Consider the following 22,387-nt stretch of genomic DNA (forward strand, 5'->3'; position numbering starts at 1 on the left):
TAAATTATTGAACAAACTGGTCCAAATTTACTAGAGAGATAAAGTGGTTAGAATTGGGTATATATTTATATACAAGAAGAATCATTGATAAAACAATGCTGCGATAAATAATAATCATATGAGCTATTCAAGGAAAAGAGAGTGGGAATATACCCGAGATTTTAAAAGAAATAAAAGCATTTTCTGCTGCTTTATCTTGAATCCTTTCTAATTCATAATAATTTAATTTTTCGTTCATGTTAATAGAATAAGAGAGGATTATCCTCTGTTAATAAAATTAATATATAACTTCAGTTTTGGTCATATGGTTTCATGATATCTAGTTTTTGTTTTGCTTCTTTATAAATGAAGTTCATTGCTTTTTGTTGTCATTTCTTGTGTTTGTAATTAAATAATTGAAAAATGAATGTAACCAAAATCATTACATTTGAATTAAATACGTGAATTTTTATGTATTGTCTGCTCTCGATGATGATTTGTTAGCTTGCTGACATTGGTCATAGACCTGGTATTTAGAACAATGCAGAATCAATTTAAAATGAACATATCGAGCAGAGTCAAATTTTGCATTTAACATCTAATTGTAATAATCAAACCACTTTTCTGGCAATGGATCGATTATCTGGCAAACATTTTTGACTTAATTTACATCTGCCACACATCAATGTAGAACTTTCTATAGTTTCAAAATGGAATGTATCTTCATTCTATAACACTTTTGGAATTTTAAAATGATAGAAATTTCTATGTTGACTTGAGGCAAACTTGTAAATTAAGTAAAAAATGATTATCGGATAACAAATCTTTTGCCAAAAAAGTGCTCTGGTTGTTACATTTAATTATAACAATGTGCGAAGCGTCCCCCCCATGCTTCTGCACCACGGGACTGAACGGTCAGCACCACTTTTTTGATGCCACGTCAGGATTCTGATACCACTGTGTCTTTACGGACAGACGCAGAAAGCTTGATGGTTGCTAATTTCGTTTTGTGTGAGCGATCGTGTTTGTAGGCACTCAGATTTGGGATGGAGACGGTCCGAGAGACAGCGTGTCTGGAGAAAGAAGCGCACTAAACTACCGCATTTCTAAACAATTACCCGTTTTATTGTACAGACTTGTTTACACATAATATACAAATTAGAGTTAATGTATACAGCACCCATAACTATCGTCCACATCAACGATCAACATTATATCGAATCCCTAACTGAAATGAGATTGATAAATATTTTATAAAGGTGAGTTTTTTCCTGGGGACTTCAATGACTTGAGTGATGGGTGATGGAAAAGCCGGTGAAGGTTTGGTAGAAGAGCAGAAGTGGATATAATGTTTCTGGATTAGGTGTAGTTTTCTGATCTGTAGAGATTCTCAAAAAATGATTTGTGCGATATTCAAATTAATTGCACAGTGGGAGCACTGTCCGAGGAGATCGGGTTGAATTCTGACGAGATAGCGATCCTTAATCCCAACGGGATAGCAGACCCTGACTGTAAGGCCGCGACTCCACTAGCGTAAAAACGGCCGTAAAACCCCTCGCCGTAAAAGCTTTTAATCACGTGATCACGATATTTTACGCCTGAGCAGGTTGTAAAACCAACATAAAAGCGAGTTGAGCAGTGTTCAGCTTTCGAAGCGAATACAGTCGTAAAATGGTACCATCCACCAATCAGAAGTCAATGAAATCTAGGTCATCGTGACACGGTACGAAAATGGCGGAAAACGAGCTTTTGTGTACGTTCTCTCGTGGCTACTCTGAGAAGAACTAGGAATAGATCCGAAAAGTTTTATCGAAAACATCTGAAAGTATTCCTATATCTACGACAAGAGGGTATCCCAATTATAATAATGAATGCCTAAAACACGAGATATGAACTGCCAAAGGAAAATCCTTCATTTAGAGGAATATATAATAAAAAAGCTAAGCTTATGTGCTGTAAATTATCTTAATAATACAATAATAAAAGTTAATATATGAAAGTAAAGATATCATTTTTACTACATTTGTAATTATAGTACAGAAAAACTCGTAGAATATAATCATTGTCTTTATATCGATATATCACGTGCACAACCGTAATAGTACCGTCGCCGTAAAAAGCTTTGCTAGCCGGACCTCCACCGCAATCTGAGCGCAAACACAAATTGGTCACGTGATTAAAAGCTTTTACGGCCGTTTTTACGCTAGTGGAATCGTGGCCTTACCAACTCGAGATGATCGACAAACACCCCTGTCGTCATCGATCCTGTTCTTTTATTTTTGAGGTCCTCCCCCTCGTTACTCTTGCCCCTTTTTGGGTAAAGTCCACATCCAATAGTGATTTTTTTTTTTTTGTTAGTTCCCAGTGATACATCCAGAAGATGCATCACTGCTGGACAAGGAAGCAAGTCCATGGGAAAGGATACAATCATATCCTTTACGATGTTTTTTCTTTAACGAAGAAATTTTTGAAATAAAATGCTTCCCTTAAGTCCGGGCTCTCACATCACGATGGATGCTTCTTTTGATAAACTGAATGAAGAAAGCTATTTTGGTTTATCAAAAGAAGCACCTATCATGAATAAAAAGCTTTCCAAACTTATATTTTACAAGCATTTTACTAGACAGATTCCAAATTCCTATCCCTCCTTTGTGATCCACGCTTTTCATCAGGAGAGAAAGATGACAAAAATGTGGTTGTTTTTTTTAAATTCTTTTTGTTCTACGGGCACCATAATGGCAATTTTTATCGTATCCATTATTGGTTTTGCCAGCCCACAATGGGGACAGCCAGATGACAAGGGGATGGGGTTTGACATAACTGGAACACACCACCTGAAAAAATTTCTGGGGCTTTTTGACTGTCCAGATTTTATCTTGGGTTCCTCAAACAGTAGGATGATGTAATAACATATTTATAGTGTAATGACAATATATACTCTGGACTGGGGCTGGTAGATCTCTTATAACTTAACAATATTAAATGGTAATAGGAGACTAAAAATCAGTTAAATGCCAAATTGCAAATGAGATAATTATAGTGTCTTATCCAGAACTTAAAATATCGGTCAAATTTGAACAGGAAAATTAGCATTTTTCATATTTATGGATCCTAAAAGGTTCGGCAGTATTTATATCGGGTATCTGAAAAGTTACTATGCATTGAGAAATTTGTAATGATGTTAAAGTTGCGTGCATGACATTGCTTTCGAGACCCATAAGTTGTATGTCCCGCATTTTCACTTTGTAGTGGATGGAATTTCTGCATGCTTGTGGATGTTCTGGTTTTTGTAATTACTTCTTTACTGATGTCTTAATCTCCCATGGAAGCTCGGCATCTCAATTATTTGGTGAGCTTAGAACTGAGAGTTGTCTGGAATTTCTGGACCTTGTCTAAATGCAGACTTAAAATATAAAATAAACAACAGAAAGTTATAAGTGAAATTGTATGTACAGTAGACGCCCCCGTAACATGGTAGATACGTTCCGTGTTATATGAATTCGTGTCGTACGAGTCACTTAGATTTTACAAATACATGAGCCCAAGTCGATAAACTTACTTGTTATATTTAAAATAACTTGCTTTAGTAATCAGGCTTAAGGCACTACGTGACAACAATTTTTATGGCGTTGAATAATAAATGTTTCCCGCCTAAACTGTCCGTATGTAGGCGTGCCACTGGACGACGGTCATCCAATCAGTGTCCTTACTATGCTGGTAGCTCTGAAGTAGGTCCGCTGCTCATCCGCTATTGGTCCAGATTCGACCAATCCTGTTGAGACACGAGTTGGCCGTGGCAATCCTGCCTCGATTCTTTTAGCGTGTTATATGAACACGATCACAATTTTTCCGCTGTGTTATACAAATCCGTCTTATATGAAACCGTGTTATAAGGGGGTCTTCTGGAACAGATGCAGATTGAAAGTGCACACTTGTTTTGGGCCAAGAATTTTTGGCAACTACTGTCTTGTTAGCCAGAGCATTATCAAAAAGGTACCAACTACCTGGTGATGAGTGCCTAGACAATCTTTTTCTAGAAGCATTCCAGAATACTCTCATAACTGTCATGAAAGTTCATCCTTCGCTTCCATAAAAGCTCACTAACACTGTCTTCATCTTTTGACTTTTCAAGGTAATCTTTCTCTACTGTTGGTGATTATGGTAACTTCCATTCAGCATTTTGACATTTAGTTGAAGGATTTTAGTTGAAAATACATCAACTTTCTTGTTTTGAATCTTCCACTAAGATTTTGCAAATTGTTGTCCTGCTGACACCAAAGTCATATGCCAATATTCTCACAGTTGTGTAATGATCCTCTTGAATCCATTCTCTAATCCTAGCAATCAGTTCCTTGTTTTACACTGAAGTTGACATACAGGTCTGTCATTATCATTGAGGATTAAACCACATGAATATTTGAGCGCGAGATAAACATATAATACCATATAATATGCTTGCTGCATTAGTGTCGCCATCTCATATGCACTTTTCCAGATTTAAAATACAATATGATGATTGCTCTGCTCTATAGAATTTTCATGACAAAGCATTGTACTATCCTTGCAAAATAGCAGCAGATTTCATGTCATGCTTAGTGTGGGACTATATGATGTTGCTGGACTGCAGGTTATGGAACACACTACGGAATGCATGCAATTCTTGCTACATGGCATTTATGTATTGATCAGTATAACATTTAAGGGTATGTCTTACATAGCAACTGCCAGCATGAACATGCTACCGAGTGGAGTGGACAAACTGATACAAGTGAATGTGCATGTTTGGAGTAACTGTGTTTAGTGTACAGCAGGGCAAGTACAGCAAAGGGCTAGTCAAACAGACATATATCAGATGCAGGCCATATTCAATATTAATTGGTAAACTAAACTATACTGTAAACTAAACAAAATGGCTGTAACAAAGGCCATTTTGTTGCCAGGCCTTTACAACCTACTCAAATGGTTAGAAGTTTGAAATTTTTTCTGTTTTAATCCCAGCAAGACGTTAGAAACATCGGTTTTTAGAAAAGAAATCATTAAGGCCACGAGCCGGATGTGAAGCCATAATGGGCCGTATCTAGCCCGCGGACCTCCGGTTTGCGACCCCCGGTGTATGGCAACCACCGGATGATGCTTCCACATGCAAGTGCAGGAAGTAGCTACCAAGCAAGTTTGATTGCTGCTTTCACTGCATCTAAAGAAGAAAACTGGATCAACTTTTTATTTCGGGATTCAATGGCAAAATTTACTGAACTCGTAATGTTTCTTAGAAATATTGCCTGTAAGAACTTCCAGTAATACAATGTAGAAAACTTTCCCATGGAAATCATTCAATGAAGTTGTCTCTCTGCCATTTTGTAAACAATACACGTCCGTTCCAGACAGAGATCGCCCGCAAGCTGGAAGCACGTACAATGGATCCACTTGCAGTCGCCAAACGCTGCCAAGTAGGACATAGCCTAATTCATTATTTAATTGATGAACTTTGTAAATAAAATATGATGATAACATTGCACACCACAAAAGATCTGCAGACCAATGTATTAATTTTTTGATTGAAGACCTTTAGAAGGGGAGTTTGCAGCTACACCCTCTGTGCCTCCCTAAATATGATTTTCGGGAGGTGCACTGGGTGTAGCTATGATTTTATATATGATCCTGTCCTTGCTCATGTATGATTTTATTAAATTCTATCCACATAAATGAGTGTGTAAAAAAACACAACCAACCCAGTATTGCTTCGTGTGTAGACAAAATCCTGGATTCTTTTATCAGGTGTACTAAGGCCAAATAATTGTCAAGTAACTTGGTTGCAGGTAGGTGGTTAAATTGTCATCTCTTGTTAACTTCACCTTAATAGCACGATGAAGTAATCTGGCTGTTCTTTGATATATGCGAGTTTTTGCAACATTTAAATACGTGTGTACGTATTATACAAGCGTGAGCAAGTAAATTGTAATTATTTTGAATTAATTTATACTTTCTGTTAAATGCTAGATTGGGAAAATGTCGAAATAGAGGAATCAAATGCCGAAGAAGCAACAGAAGATGGGCAAGAAGAAGAAGTCGAAATAGAAGTCGTAGCAAAGAGTAAGAAGAAAGTGCTCCAAAAGGAGGAAGAAGGTCCTCGAAAAGAGCACGTCAACGTCGTATTCATTGGACACGTAGGTGAGTGTAAGAATTATCTCGAGTTGTCGATTTTTTCTTCAAAATTTCTTTATGCGATAAAATCCATCGCGAGAAACAAAGCTATTAAAATAGAAACACTGATACGTATCTACGAAATAATATGAAAAGTAAAGGAAAATATGTGTATAAAATGACGATGATACTTTTTAGCTACGTAACGAATAGAATTCAGAAGTTATGGATGCAATAAATTCATTTGCAAATTTTCTGTTGGGTAATTTGTGAATATTTAATTTTAATTCGAGCTGACGTGAAATTTCACTTATTAAATTTCACTCATAACATCTATGCAGACTTAATTTTCTGTTTCGTCTTTGTTTTAAACCAGGCGTTTAGACATTGAACATTCTAATTTCACTTTTAAAACACAGGAACTCCCTGCACTTTGGCAAGTTTCCAAATTAACATCTACGAGCTTACCGGACACACTTTATCGTAGATTTCCCTGGGATTGCTTTAATTTCTGTCCAACCTTGTTCACGTGTTCGAACACATTCCGCGTCCCTGCATTATATTAATATTTAATATCGACGGCAATGCTAGTTCGTACTAGGCAGAGACTCGTGGTCGACCGACGGACGGATCAAAACTCGTTTGAATAAATTGCGATTTTCCTCTACCCGTCTTCTGCTCTGTCTTATAAATGATTGTAAATCATTGGGCTATTTAACAAAATCCTGATTTTCTTGTGTAATTTGGTGACCGTTTCGGGATAAATTCGAATTTTTGGGTCATTTCCTAATCCGAAGTCGCATTTGGCAGTTTGGCAATCGACAGGAAAGAGTTTAAAAAATAATAATAATCGAACGAATAGATTTTTTTAAAGCGCTTGCTTTTAAACGATATTACTATTATTAATATTAATATTTTCTTGTTTCTACAGATGCAGGGAAATCAACTATCGGTGGCCAGTTACTGTATGTTATCTTTTCTTATAATAATACATAATTGCTTATATATTCATTTAATTATTCTAGTTTATAAGAAAAAATCGATTTTACTAATTTAGTTAATATTTTGAATGTTTAACTGATATATTATCACCATTCGTTAAGCTGTGTCATCGTTCTTTATTGAACGGTAGTAAAATTTAGAATCAATTGCTTTATTAGAAGTTGTAAAATTATGATGTTAGATGCTGTTAAGCCATTGAAAACAGTTTTATTAATAAATTTAAATGTATGAAATTTCAAAACTTTTATAACTTAATGTTTCTTTTTAAAAAAGAAAAAGCTAGGTAAGTCTGGAAATTAGTAGAGTGGCGCCTCAACTTAATTCGTTACAGAAGGCCGTTGGAGTACCGAATGAATTTTCCTGTAAGAAACGATGTAGATTAGATTAATCTGTTTCGGACCCTTCTCCGAAAATACACTTATAAAAGCATTTTAATTAGAATTTAACGCTAATTTGACGAGACATTTACACACAAATCGTATAAAAAAAACCAAAAAATACTCATACGCAATACAGAATAACAAAATATGTCAATTAATTTTACGTAGATCGAAAGCATTTATATTTTATCTGCATTAAACTATGCTCGAATTTCATCCATAAGGTTCGGAGATTTGCATTTTTTATAATTTTATGGGGTCGAATGGAAAGTTTTTGGACACTTTTAACAGCAGATGTATGATTTAATTGTAACATTTGTGAAATTTAACCGACAAAGATCCTCAAAGGTAGTTTTTTGGATTGGTTGCTTGATGATACGATTTTTAAAATACATAATAAAGCAGTTAATTCTCTACTCGAGTAGAAAGAGTTTGAGTCGGTCGATAATTATAATTTTTATTTAAACGATCAATTCTATTAAATGTTATTTACCGAATAATAAAATTTTTTTTCTCACGAAAATAGATACTTAACTGGAATGGTCGATAAGAGAACATTGGAGAAATACGAAAGAGAAGCCAAAGAAAAAAATCGCGAATCTTGGTACTTGTCCTGGGCTCTCGACACTAATCAGGTACCAATAATTACTAACAAATACCACATTTAATTAACGTTAAATTTGTCTAAATTAATTTAGAAGTCGCAAAAGGACCCAAATAGAAATTTTGGTAATTTCAGTAAAGTTCTGTAGCTATTACTTCATCCTATAATTCAATAAACTTCAACCTAGAGTAATGGCAATCGGGAATTGCTTCCAGATAATCGTTATTTGTATGAAATAATTTAAAGTTTCTTAGCGTTTGTAGAATATAACATAGGGAAAGTATGGCGATTAATCAATTTTTAACTCCAGTTTTTTGCATTTCTCAAAATTTCGACATTCTAGGAACCCAAAAAAATGGTAACCCAAACTCCTTAAATTCTCTGTGTGTACGTATATTGGTATTTATTTTGCGTTATGTCTCGGGACCGGATTAAGAAAAAATTTTGAAATTTGGCAGGGTCGTTTATATGTGGCGCATTGATGCTATTATATTTTGGTGGTGAAAGGTCAACAGGTGGGGAGATAATTGGTCGAGAGTCGTATCTCTAGTGGGGTCAGACTTAATGAAACTTTTACTTGTTATTGGGATTTACAATGCTTTAAAAACTCCCTCCAACTTCAAAAGTAAGGTCTTTGCCTTACTGTAATAATTAGTAATGTTTTGGTAACGTTTTAAAGACGAGTTCTATTGGTTTAATCAGTTTGTTTTATTATTTTATAAGTGATAAAATGAAACCGGTAAACCCGCGTTCATTATAAAGTTTTGGAAGTCGGTCGATAGTTTACTCAAACACTTTCAAAGTGAGGATACGACTTAAATTATACTAAATTTAGTAATAATAAAGCAGTGAAATTCAATTAGAGATGAAAGTGATTGAAAGTATTCTCCACTTTCATCATATTTATGAACTAAAAATGGTGGTTACAGAACTTTTTACTGCACATAAATTAAAATCTGTAGTATTAAAAACATTTATGTGCATTTCAGGAAGAGAGAGATAAGGGTAAAACAGTGGAAGTCGGAAGAGCTTTCTTCGAAACCGAAAATAAACATTTTACTCTCCTCGATGCTCCCGGTCATCGTAGTTTTGTACCTAACATGATTGGAGGAACCTGCCAGGCCGACCTTGCCGTTCTTGTAAGAATTACTATTTAATTTTACTTTCTACAATTGCTGTTCATCGGTGAGTTCTGATCTCTTTTCTTTTTCTAAAAAATTACTGCTGGTGCTTTGATAATTTTGTAATTAACACATAGAACAAAATAGAGTCGTAATTCAAAAGAATTGGAGTAAAATTTCATACATTATCGTGTGCTTTTTCATGAATTTCTACTCAGGAAAGCACTTGATAATGCACGTAAAGAAAGATAACTCTAGAAACAGTTCGTAGGAGTTAAATTTTGCGACCCTTTCTTCAATTTAAATAAACGTAACCGATCGAAAACGATAATTTATTTCCGTACGATATCTTATTTAAATAAACTTAATATATTTTTTAAATAAATTATTAGGTTATTTCTGCTAGAAAAGGAGAATTTGAAACCGGGTTTGAAAGAGGTGGTCAAACAAGGGAGCATGCAATGTTAGCAAAGACTGCAGGAGTGAAACACATGGTCGTATTAATCAACAAGATGGATGATCCTACGGTAGAATGGTCTGAAGAGAGGTACGTTGATGCCAAAGTGAATAAATTATTGTTTTAGTTTTTGGTATTCAGTTGACTTGTTTCCTTGTAACAAATAAAAAGCTGTTCTTTAGCTTACATATTTGTAAAATTATTAGCAGATATGCTGGTTCCATTCAGGAAAAAAGTAATGAGGACAAAGTTTGGTTGTTTTAGCCTATTTTTTTGTGTTTATCACAAAATGTCAATAGGGTGAGATCTCTGGGAGCAGTTGATTGTTGAGGTTTTATGGCAGTTTATATTTTCCACAGCGTCCTAGAGAGGAAGACTAGTTTCACACCTCTCTTATTTCTATGCATCTCTGACTAGTTGCTGTTTAAACCTTGTGTTTATTTGTGCTTTTTACGCTTGTTATGGAGAAGGGAGCTGAATATTCTCCCTGCTGCTAGGTATGAAAGACTGCAATGATTTTTGTACACTGACAAGACTGTATGTCTAACACTGGACAACACAGATTTTGTCTGATTATCTTCAGCCAGTATCTGGTGTCCAACTGCCGTAAAAATGTCAAATTCTTCGTTTAATTCCATACAATTTGTAATTGTATTTCTGATGCCAGACAGTTATCTGGTATATGTTCTCTATACACTTCTAAACCCTTTGACCTGAACTAAGTTTTTAAACTAATACTGCATTCACACACAATCCATGAATGACTTTGGTCTCAATTTACCCACAATCTTGATTGTAACTAGTCGAACATCGAGCTGTTCACACAAGCAGTCCGCTTGAGAAGAACCTGGCTATTGCAAGCGATGATAAAACTGACATAACTATGCAGTAAGTCATGAACACCAACAAACAAAATGGAAGTTTTGGTCATAAATAAATACTTTTTCTTGCCATTTATCTAATAATAGCCAGATCTCATCATGTCTCCAAATATTTTTTTTATTTCTCTGTTGGTATCCCGACATGTGTTCTACAGCCATTTGTTTCTTCTTGTGCATGTGGGATTGTGGGAACTCTCTTACGACTGGACCTAGTTTCAAGAACTCTCTTGAGTCGATCGCAATTGAACCTTGTTTCAGTCGAGATCAAAACGGTCGAGAGAGGTCACACCAAGGCACAGTCGCTGACCTTGATCACTATCTAGATTGAAATGCTCAATGCTAACGGGGTATAACTGTGAAAAACTTGGTCCAGGTTGGTCAAAGAAGTGTATAGAGAACATATAGGAAGACATCATTCTATTTTGTACAGGATTAATTTGGGGGAAAATGCCTCACTTAAGCATTTCTGATCGTTTTTAGGCAAGACAGTAGAATTAAAAAAATTACTGTAGCTCAAATTTGTAGTTAAGAATGCTGTCAATACGATACAAGTAAATACATCACAGTATATTAGTGCATCATATAAGAAAATAAACATTATTAAACTTTTTTTCTGTGTACGTTATTTATGTAAACATTTTTTATGAGTAACATGCTATCAAGTTGGTTGTAACTGTCATTGTATAATAATAAAATGTTAAGTCCAGCAATCTCCTCTCTCAGAATTACTCAAAATTTTAATAAGTGAAGAATATTGTCTGTGTTTGGAGGTTTGTTGGATGTGTTATTAGCAGCAGCAGCAGCAGCAGCAGACTTGCTCCAAAACAAAATTCAGAAAACTTTAACGAGTTTGTAATATAATTTCTCTAAGTATTATTGCTATGTTTTCAACAGCGTAATCAAAATTGTTTAACTTAATGTTTAATACTTATAAATTTTTGAATTTATGTTTAATTTAGTAATAATATTAGAATATAATTTAATAATAACTGTTCGTATTATCTATCTAACTACAGATACAATGAATGTAAAGAAAAACTCATTCCATATCTAAAAAAATGTGGCTTCAATCCAAAAACAGATTTAGCTTTCATGCCATGTTCTGGATTGACAGGTGCTTTTCTTAGAGACTTAGAAGATGAAAATGTGTGTCCGTGGTATAGGTAAGTTATACTAACATAAAGAAATGTTTTTATATCACGTTTATTTATTAGCAATTTATATTTTTACAACGAAAAACAAAGGAATAGTTTTATAATTAATATTTTTGTATTTATACAGAGGACCAAGCTTCTTATCATACATAGACAGTCTTCCTTCTCTCAATAGATCAATAGAAGGACCTTTTAGAATGCCGGTTGTGGATAAATATAAGGTATGTTTTTTGTTTTAAATCCTGGGAAATGCTTTGAAATGTTTCCCAAAACTATCTTTAATCAACCTTAATGTAGATAAACATTAATATTTAATTATGATCGTGGGTTAGTGTGATAGTGTGTTTGTCAAACTCTCCATATTCGGTAATTATGTACATACGACTTACGTCTTTGTGAGAGATTTTTGTCGCAATTTCTCTCGTATAGATTGAAATAATGGGCAAGATCAAAATATTTTCAGAGAACTTAAACCTATTTTTTATTTTAATGGAATGGTGAATAATCATGAGATTAGTCGGTGACATTAGTGTTTTTAACAGGTTTTAGACTTAACCATGATTTAGATTCTTGGATAAATCTAGTTCATTCTAGCTCTTCAGCATATTAAATGATATTCCAAGGTGGATCTTCTTTAATATTCACGTTGAGCTGTGGTTTATGTATTCCTCCGATCGGAAGGAATTAATTATGACACTTTCTTTATAATAAAGTTATTCAATTAAATCTAATACCTGTATGTGTTAGCCTTTACTGTATTGTTTTATATCCTTATTTTTACATAGACATGTTTTTCTCATTGTATGTGATAAAAGTATTTAACTTCTTATCATATACAAGAGTACTTCATGATATGCAAGTTCTCTATCATTGTAATGGATAATAATAATAATTCTACTTGTTATAAAATTCTTGTTTTCAGGATATGGGAACTGTCGTGTTAGGAAAAGTAGAATCTGGCAGTGTGAAGAGAGGACACCAATTACTTTTAATGCCAAATAGAGTAAGTATCCATAATAATTAATTTAAAGCTGCAGTTTCTCTATTAATTAAGCTTACATCTCTGTGTAAGACTTGATTTAAAACAAATTTGGAATGCTTGGGGATAGATAGGGTTTTCAAGCACTAAAAATTTGTTATGTTTACATTACATTACCATATTTACTTGAATCTTATGTTTCACCTTAATGTCTAAGGGCTAACCTGTGGATTTTGTTTTTAAATAGACAACTAGAGACAAATTTATGTCAACAGAAGTGTTCTGTATTTGTTACAAGTAAAGTAAAAGTTAAAGTAAGTTAAGAAAGTTACATGAATTGTCTTCCATGGTTTTGAAATCGGAAACTTCTTCAATTGCCACATTAGTCTCTTCTGAATCAACATTAATGTTGTTTTAGTCATTTTCCTGCATTTAATTTTAGTAAACTAAAACTACATTAATCAACAGTAGATTTGTTGTTTACTCGCAATTAAAATCGGTGCCATTTAGGGCATTGGAATTGCATCATTTCTAAAGAGTGCCATGTGACTTTTCCTGGAAATTTTATCAAAGTACTTACAATGTTACTGTAATAAACTAATGAGAATGAGCTAAGTCCTCCTGGGAGGCATTACCCTTCGACAGATAGCCAAAGTATCGTGTTGCCAAACACACAAAACCAAAATTAGTAAAGCCTGGAGAATATGCACCATGCTGCTTTTTCTTTGCTCTATGTCTCTAGTCTTGAATCTAAATACATACAAACAATTTGATATTACTAATTTAAGATTAATGTAATTATCAAATTTAGTACAAATTGCAGTCGAATTGCCTGTATGATGTGTATTATGCAGCCATGATGTATATTACATTAGATAGCTACAGAATAAATTTCAGTTTTTTCTTGTTTATCATAATATAACTATGTATAAATATTGAATTAACAGCCTGTATTATACATTTATTGGCCTGTATTTAAGATGATGTAATTTAATCTGTTTGGTTTAATGATGATCACAGGAATGGCAAACAATTACTGATTATTATAGGCTAAAAAAAAAAGATTAGGCCAGTAAAAATTTCAGTTTCACTTATGTAATATTAAAGATTTCTCTGTTTTAAATAAGTAAACAGTATATCTCAATTTAATATAAATATATATGCACATATAACATAACTTTTCTTCTGTAGAAACCTGTGGAAGTTTTACAACTATGGTCCGACGAAGACGAAGTTTTGTCGGTGACATCCGGCGAAAATGTCAAGATAAAGTTAAAAGGAGTAGAAGAAGAAGTAAGATTATTGCATTCTTTCTTATAAAATTTAATATTATATTTCTGTAAGTATATAAATAAAAAATTATCACGAGATTGGGAAAAACGCCACTGACAATATCCAAATTTTGTGTATGGTCTGTTCCTTAGTTAGGACCTCTGCACCGTGACAGCCAGAACAAGTGTGTGGAGAAACTTTGGTTCACTCACCAATGGCACAGTACAATAAACAAAAACATGTAATATTATAATATGCAATAAGCATTATATAAAACAATAACTGGTAGGTTTGTTTCGGTATAATTCAATTTCACATCTCATTGAAGAAGAAGAAAACAATGTTTGATGAGCTGCTTGATCTCGTTAATCATTCTTTGTTTTTGAAATATGTAGGGAGATTACTCAACAGAACATCCGAGTTTTTGTTTTTGCTTCTTTCTATGGTTTTATGGTGGGTTTTTTTTGCTAATGACAAAATCTGTAGTTTCCTTGTTGCCATTTCTATATAGTTTGGAAGTAAAACAGTCAGTACACTGTCTACTATTGGCATGCAATTCAAACTTTTATGCTGTATAAACTTCACTGCAATGTTTCGTTCCGAACAAGTGATACATATAGACAAACTGATTTATTGGCCAAAAAATTGAGCAATATGTTGTCGAATCACAGGTGTGTTTATTATTTATTTTAAATTTTAAAAATCTAACGGATTTGAATTGCTGAAATCTGATTGGTAGATTTGCAGTTTAATAATAAAATTATTAGGTGTAATATGTCATTAAAATTTTGAATCTTACATCATGCAGAGACAATTCTATTTAATAACAGTCTTCAAGTTTGTGTTGTCATACACCCTTGAAAACACAAAAGTGAGAATGCAAAACAAAATTGGACACGAAATTAATCTCGGAGCTTAAATTTTGAGTTAGCGAGATGTGACCTTGAAACTACTTTGTCTTGTATAAGCACAGAATGCATTGAATTTACTTTTGCTTGATTTCACTGCAGTAAAGTTTGAGCTAAGGAAGAGAGAGTATTGTAAGGGTGCAACTATGCAGACGCGAGCGAGCGAGAATATGTGGCGAGAAGAGGCGAGGCGCGATAAATATCAAAACCTGTCAGATATGTGCGAGAACCAGAAATTCGCTCTCGCCAGCGTTATTTCTCGCTTGTGCATGGTTTTCCTTTACGAGAACTAAATCACTCGCAACCTCTCGCTCGCTCTAAATTCGCGTCTGCATAGTCGCACCCTAATAGTCTTAAAATATTTAGTTTCACATATGACAACTGGTATACTTGGTTGATTTATGTTATAGCAGATGTTAATTATTCATTTATTCATTATTACAACACATTTGCGAAGAGTTGATTGTGTATCTGTAACAGTGAAAGGCACGAAGGATATGTCTGAAGATAGAATTGGATGACTTATGAAAAGTTTAATTCAAAAAGACTCTACGAAGTATGAAATTTTTTTCAGTTAACTACTTTGAATATGTTTCAGAAGAAATTCTATTTTTGGATTACTCATCGAGGACAATATCTTTAAGAATTTCTCAAGTTTGGTGTTAAAAATGTTAGAATTTGCTCAGTTGTTAAGAGCTATTTTATTTGATGAATCATCTGAAGAAGAAATACTATGAAGTTGTTTTTAACCAATCTTGTTATTTTAGATTTGGCTATGTGCCACTTAATGTTTGGTGGTCCCATAAGATTATAATGGAACATCTATTGACAAAATTCTTTGTGCGTAAAGATGCAAATTCTGTCTGTGTTAATAATTAATTTTTGGCCAAGTGCAATATTTTGGAACTAAATTCTGATTCTTCATTTCTCTAATTAATTTCATATAGATTCTTGTTATTCTTTGAAGTTAAGTAATTGCTGAACAATAAGGTAATTTGAGACGACAAAAGACATTATTGTAGCTTGTTGAAAAGAACCTCTTTATGCTAAAATGTGTTAAATTCTTTTTTAATTTGCATAATCTTGGAACGTAATTTTCAAACCTTTGTATATTTTTATAAATAGTACAGATCATTTCACATACGAGAGCTGGGCGATGTGCAGTGCTCGATATGCAGTATGAAAATTTTTAAAAGTTCAAGAGCCCCGATTTGTTAATGTGCAATGACTTTGTCATCGATTTATCAACAATTAGCTTCCTTCACTATATAAGTAGATCGGTTCCTGCTACTATGTTAAAAGCCCAGCCGAGATTTGAGAAACAGGTTATATACAAGGCGACAATTGTTTTTGTACTGTACATAGAGAATGAGTTAATCATAAAATTACCATTAATTCTAATATAAAAATATTATTATTTTTTAAAAAGATTGAAATTATCGAATTTTATTTTATATAGGAAGTTTCTTCAGGATTTGTGCTTTGTGATGCTATGAATCCTTGTAGAACAGGAAAAGTATTTGATGCTCAGGTAAGTTGTATATTAAAATTGAGTCATTATATGTATTATTCCTGGGTTAATATAGGATGTTGTTAAGTTATACATTTTTTAGCTACAAAAATTGATTCTGTAGATGACCGAATATGTTAAATTCTTGTAATGCGAATTAAGCCGGATGCACACGTGTGGCGCGGCAAGGAAAAGTGGCAGAATGATGTCACTTTTTCTTGCCGTAAAAGTCGATTTTGTGCTGCTTTCCTCGTGCCGTAAAAGTCAGTTGAAGTTTATCTTTTGCGGCAACTGCTGCCAAGGCACGTTTCTATCAGCCAATAACAGTTTGTTTGGTAGGCACGTGAGAAAATACAATCATGTGGTATTTTAATGGCGTAAAGTTCGACACGGTTAACTGAGATAACTAACATCAGAATAAAGAGGAAAGGATAATAAATTTAACACAAATTCTACACAAATAATCATATATAGTTTAATTTGAAGAACAAAACAACCTGATCTTACTTGAAATAGTATTCTTAATCGAGGAATAAGCATATTTTGTACACCAGTTATTTCTCGATCCAAGAAAATATCTCTAATCCAAAATCTTCGTTTGAATCGTGGATAGCGGCAGTGTCGGTATCGTTCGCCATCTTGGATACTGAATGTATGCACTGAAATGTAAGCGGATTGCCGCTTGTGTGGTTGTGCTGCCGCACGATGATGTGTTTGCGACACCACTTTTCCTTGCCGTGCCACACGTGTGCATCCTCCTTTAGGGTGACTTTTTATGCAAATAAATTCAATCGTTTAACATGCGTCTTATAATGCCATTGACTGCAATTTACTAAATTAGATATAACAGATGATAAAATTATTTGTTAAATAATTTAATATATCAATAGTAATAAATCAAAATGGATTTTTTAAATTGTTAACTTTTTTATAGGTGGTTATTTTAGAACATAAATCAATCATTTGCCCTGGCTACAGTGCTGTTCTACATATACATGCTTCTATAGAAGAAGTATCTGTCAAAGTAAGTGTCAATTTCCTCTAAGCTTGCATTTGTTAATGATTTTTGATCTAAATCTATTCTATTTTTCTGGATTAAGGGGGAAAAGTTGTTTAAATGGTAAATAAACATATGAAAATTGAAGAAGTGATTATCAGAAATAAGGGTTAAACCTATTAATTAAATCGTTATTAATATTATCAGAAAACAGGGCTAGAATAAGTAATTTACCAAACTACACCTTTCACACACTTGCAGCACAAAGTTTTACAGTTTACAAATGGTTTTGGACTCTTTCAGAGTCTGCTTCAGGTTATACTTGTTGTTTTACAAACAATTGCCAAGAACTTTAATTTTGGAATGTTTTTTCATTTCTATTTTATAGATGTATCAATTTTGAATGATTTATGGTGCTTGTTTTAAGCTGGCATGATTAACAAATGATATAAATAGTAAACTAAGTAATAGTAAATACATGTAAACATTTAACGAAAAGATCATAAAATTAATATATGTTAAATAAGAAAAGTAATCGACTCAGATCTGACTATTTATTGTTGCGGTTAGGGGGTTATTGACGAATGCCTGCCATGCATTTCACGAGTTGTTAAATATTTCCCAAGATTCTAAGATTCCAACTTTTCGTATGTCGAATAACCACTGTAACCAGCCTTGCCTCATTCCAGACATCTTGGGCTCACTTGCATATTGGGCTAGAACAGTATAAAACTTTGTACTGGGTGTATTTTTCAGTAAATTGTTGTTAATTCAAGGTTAGAAATTCACAATAACACAGTTCTAAATTCTTTATTGCTGTCAATCAATTCTTTGAATTTCTCAATTAACAAAGAGTAGCATTACATAATTATTTATTATTTTAATTATAATGTAAACTGGCATATTGGTGAAAACAATGTTGTTGACAATAACCAAATAGACAGCATAAGTGCAGTTGGATAGGTGTTAGTGAGTAAAGCATACACTCCAACAGTAACCAGCTCTCCGACTGCTCACTTGATACATTCACAAAGCTTTTATGAATTATAAGAGTAGTAGTACACATCAGATAGTGTGGAACCTTGATTAATCAGGGCTGTTTTTTATATTGAAATGTGTATATACCGTATATTTTTGATTATATTCATACATGCGGATTTAAATTTTGATTTATACTAATGTCGGTTGTTATTAATCTATCTATACTTTATTGCAGGCATTGATTTGTTTAATCGATAAGAAAACGGGTGAGAAGAGCAAAACACGGCCGAGGTTTGTCAAGCAGGACCAGATTGCGATCATGAGAATGGAATGCGCTGGCGTGATTTGTTTGGAACCTTTCAAAGAATTCCCTCAGATGGGACGCTTCACACTCAGAGACGAAGGCACATAATACCTTTTCATACAGAATACTTTACCATTCTTTTGTAAGTAACAGTATTTTTTCTAATATTTTACTTAACATTGCAGGTAAGACAATTGCAATCGGCAAAGTTCTTCGGATGGTGGAATAATTCCAAATTCAAACTATCGGATTCCCGTCTAAATGGAAAAGAAAATTTGACAGCTGATTTTGACGAAGACACTCGATTGGCCAATATCACAAGCTCAGACTTTTTCCATCCAGGGTTTATTATGTGCAGGAAAAAAAAAAGATTTTGTATGGTTCGAGAAACGTTGTTTGGTGTAACTACCAAAAACTAAGGGTGAAGTTTTTCTTTATATAAAAAAAAATCAATACAGTTAAATATTGTTATGACATGAAACCGTGTAGTCAAGTGGTCACATAAGGCAAGCAGAAAAAGCAAAAGTACCCTGATAAAATGAATGTTAGAATGTCTGCATGTCTTGCATAATTAGAAAACTAATGATCGCATCAAAAGCACCTTTTACAAAATCGATACGGAAAAAAAAAACTTGGCTTCAGAACTAATTTTTTTAAGAAAAGGGGAAAAAAAATCATATTAATAAAAGGATACGATACGATTATATGTAGTTAGATGGTTAAAAGTTTGAAAAATGAATTTAAAAAAAAAAGAGAGAAAACTAGTTGTTTTACCATTACATAATATTCGAAAAATCTAGCTTATCCTTTTATTTATAAATGTTGTTTTTTATATGCCCACTAAAAACCGATTGGCGCAAATTTACTTGGAGGAAAACGAAACCTGCCCCCATTCTTTTGGCCGCAAATTTTATATTTCCCGTTGGAATTCATGCAGCGCACTCACTAACCGTGGATGGATTTTATCGGAACGTTAGCAAAATGTAACTGTCAAATACACACGCATAAGTTTTGTATTATTTTCAAAACATGCTTAACATTATATTAATGTGATACTACTTTTATTGAGATGTTTTCAATTAAGTGTTAATCACATGAATGAAAATAAAGCTGACGAATCTTAAAAGAAAGAAAAGGGGAAAAAGATATATATATATATATATATATATTATATATATTATATATATAAATGTACTTTTTTTTATTTTAAGATGCCGTTTTTGCAAATTTAACCTCTTGAGTACACTTTTGCTTATCGTTTCATTTTATATCGCTTCTTCTTAGTTTATAAATAAGAATTTTTCTTTCGTATAATTTCATTACAAAAGATATTCATACCTGTTATTATAGAAGGTGAATGGATTTTTGTCTCACCAGAAAAAGTAACTTCATTAATAACATATTTCTTGTTTTATTGAGATTACTTGAAAGCTGTATTTATTGAAAAGTGGGATAGTAAATTGTTTCTTCCTAGCTAACGAGTACTGGTATTTAATTTTCGATTCGAAGAATGATGCACCCTCTCCGTTTGGATCAAAACTCCTTCGATGAAAGCTCGTCCCTGCCATTTTTTCTTAAAGGTAGATCCCTGGCTAAAAAATGGATTCAAACTTGCCCCATTGGGAATTGGTATGGCAAATATTGTACAAAATATATTTATAAAGCTTTCTATACGGTTCGAATGCTGTTAGATTTATAATTTTTTGATCATTTAATACGAATTTATTTTTTCTTTTTTTTTAAAATAAATTGCATGACCGAATATCTGCTTTATGTTACGTAAAGGATGCTTCTTATGCTTAAGTTTATGTCTATATATATAGGTCGAATTATGTAAAGTTTTGTTAAATAAAAAGACATTTTTTAAGTTTAATAAACTTTTAGAAATGATTGAAAATAAAAGCTTTGGATGAGGTACGAAAACACATTTTCTTCCTTATTCCAACTGTAGATGTAGTGCCAAATAATACATAATAAGAATTCAGTTTTTGATCCTCTAAGCATTAAAATGATTCACTAAACAAACGTAGTGAAGTGTATTAGATGCATTGCAAGACAATGCAGCTTTAATACAGCTGGATGAGAAAACCAATCATGTCTCTCATTTGTAATGGACTATATCATTGGCTTGCTTATCCAGCTATATTAAATCTGCTTTTCTAGGTAATATGCCCTTGTGTTAGGTTTATATTTTGGACATTTTTGGCCACCTTGATAAATACAAATAAAAATAGACATAAATATTCAACAGTAATTGATATGTATTACCATAAAGTTAATTAGTGCAGACAAGTGAAATGTTCGTAATTAAAAGTTCGCTGGCAGGACAGTTAGACATAATCATAATTTATTAATTTTAGCTTTTCCCTTTACATGGAGGAAAAGGGAACTAAGATGTCTTCTTTGTAAATGTGATGATTCGTGTATTATTCAGTAAAAACTATTACCTGTATCTTCTAAATTTATTTGATAAAGTTAACAAATTTTGAAATGAAAAACTCATACATAGGTCCATTGCCGAGGACAGTCTCACAATTTGGATCCTTGGATGGATCCAGAGATCAAGTGATTTAAATAGAAAGTTATTTTTAAAAACCATAGTTTAAACTTTGATTGGCACCCTAAATTGGGAACATATAACTGGTATCAGCGTAGAAATATATTCCAAATGTCGGTTGATTGATGTATGAGAAGTGATAAAAAGTATGGTGAATGATGGAATAGTGACAATACATGAAACTTGCAATTAATCCCACTAAAAATAGTCTCCTCTGCTTGCATTACAAGTATTTCGATGTGCTTGCCACTTGTCAACATTCTTTGAAATATCTCTTACCTTTAATTGGGCTTTTGGAGCTGCTTCAAATTCAGAAATTGCCCAAAAACACTTCATCGTCCACTTATCTTTAGGGAAGAGCCAGAAATCGCTTGGTACCAAGTTCGCAAGTATGGTGGATCGGTCACATGTTAATGTTTTTGGACAAAACTTCCCACGTGACAAGTGATGGCGAATGAAACCTTTTGCCGTTTTCTGCATGCACCATTTTGCAAATGTTTATTACTCTTTTATATACAAACTCCAAACAATTCTGGCTGGAGAAAGGCGATCATCATCATGATTGACTGGTCCTTGACCAAAGACCTTGACTGGTAAATTTTTTGTTTGGAGAGGGGTGATTTCTAATGAGTACTCCGAACCTTGGTCTTAAGGTGTAACCGTACATTTGCGACTCATTTCTTGTCACGACACTTCACAAAAAGTTTTCCATCCGAAGTGGCATGGTCACACCATTCCAACGAAATTGACAAATACTCTTCTTTCTGTTCGGAAGTCATACCAAAAACCTGCCTTGTGGCTGAGTGGATAAAACCAGTGTTCGGTGGGCTGTCCATATGGAGTTTTCCGGGTTTTCATTACGTTAGTAACACCTAAATTGGGATTCGTTTTCCTTAAAAGAACTCCCAAGAGGCATCTCTAGGCAGATCACCTATGTGTCGCGTTGCCTTATACGAATAAAACCAACCAAAAACTGAAAACCTGCCTTCTCTTGTTTAAGTCGAGCAAGTTCGAACTTGTGAGACATGAATAGAAGGATGCTAACGATTCGATAGGTGGAGAAATATACCAAAATCCATCATATTTTATGATCACCTCTTATATCAAGGTTTATATAAACAGTGACAGGACACCAATGTTCGTAAGTATTTGCAGAAGTT

At 33.4% G+C, this 22,387-nt stretch overlaps 1 protein-coding gene across 1 annotated transcript in view; it reads left to right on the forward strand.

Moving 5' to 3' along the window:
- eRF3 (eukaryotic translation release factor 3) overlaps positions 1-20,547 on the forward strand; it is a 38,659-nt gene extending 18,112 nt beyond the window's left edge. The window contains exons 3-15 of the mRNA XM_067270806.1: positions 5,977-6,147; positions 7,052-7,085; positions 8,029-8,137; positions 9,096-9,245; positions 9,620-9,774; positions 11,582-11,728; positions 11,847-11,940; positions 12,642-12,722; positions 13,890-13,991; positions 16,338-16,409; positions 17,323-17,412; positions 18,602-18,770; positions 18,856-20,547. Of these exons, the coding sequence (XP_067126907.1) occupies positions 5,977-6,147; positions 7,052-7,085; positions 8,029-8,137; positions 9,096-9,245; positions 9,620-9,774; positions 11,582-11,728; positions 11,847-11,940; positions 12,642-12,722; positions 13,890-13,991; positions 16,338-16,409; positions 17,323-17,412; positions 18,602-18,770; positions 18,856-18,899 (1,418 nt within the window). The 3' untranslated portion in view covers positions 18,900-20,547. The remainder of the gene's footprint in view (positions 1-5,976; positions 6,148-7,051; positions 7,086-8,028; positions 8,138-9,095; positions 9,246-9,619; positions 9,775-11,581; positions 11,729-11,846; positions 11,941-12,641; positions 12,723-13,889; positions 13,992-16,337; positions 16,410-17,322; positions 17,413-18,601; positions 18,771-18,855) is intronic.
- Positions 20,548-22,387: the final 1,840 nt, after the last annotated feature.

The sequence above is a fragment of the Centruroides vittatus genome, unplaced genomic scaffold (assembly GCF_030686945.1).
Source record: "Centruroides vittatus isolate TY-2023 unplaced genomic scaffold, ASM3068694v2 contig_378, whole genome shotgun sequence".
In the NCBI taxonomy this organism is placed as follows: Eukaryota; Metazoa; Arthropoda; class Arachnida; order Scorpiones; family Buthidae; genus Centruroides; species Centruroides vittatus.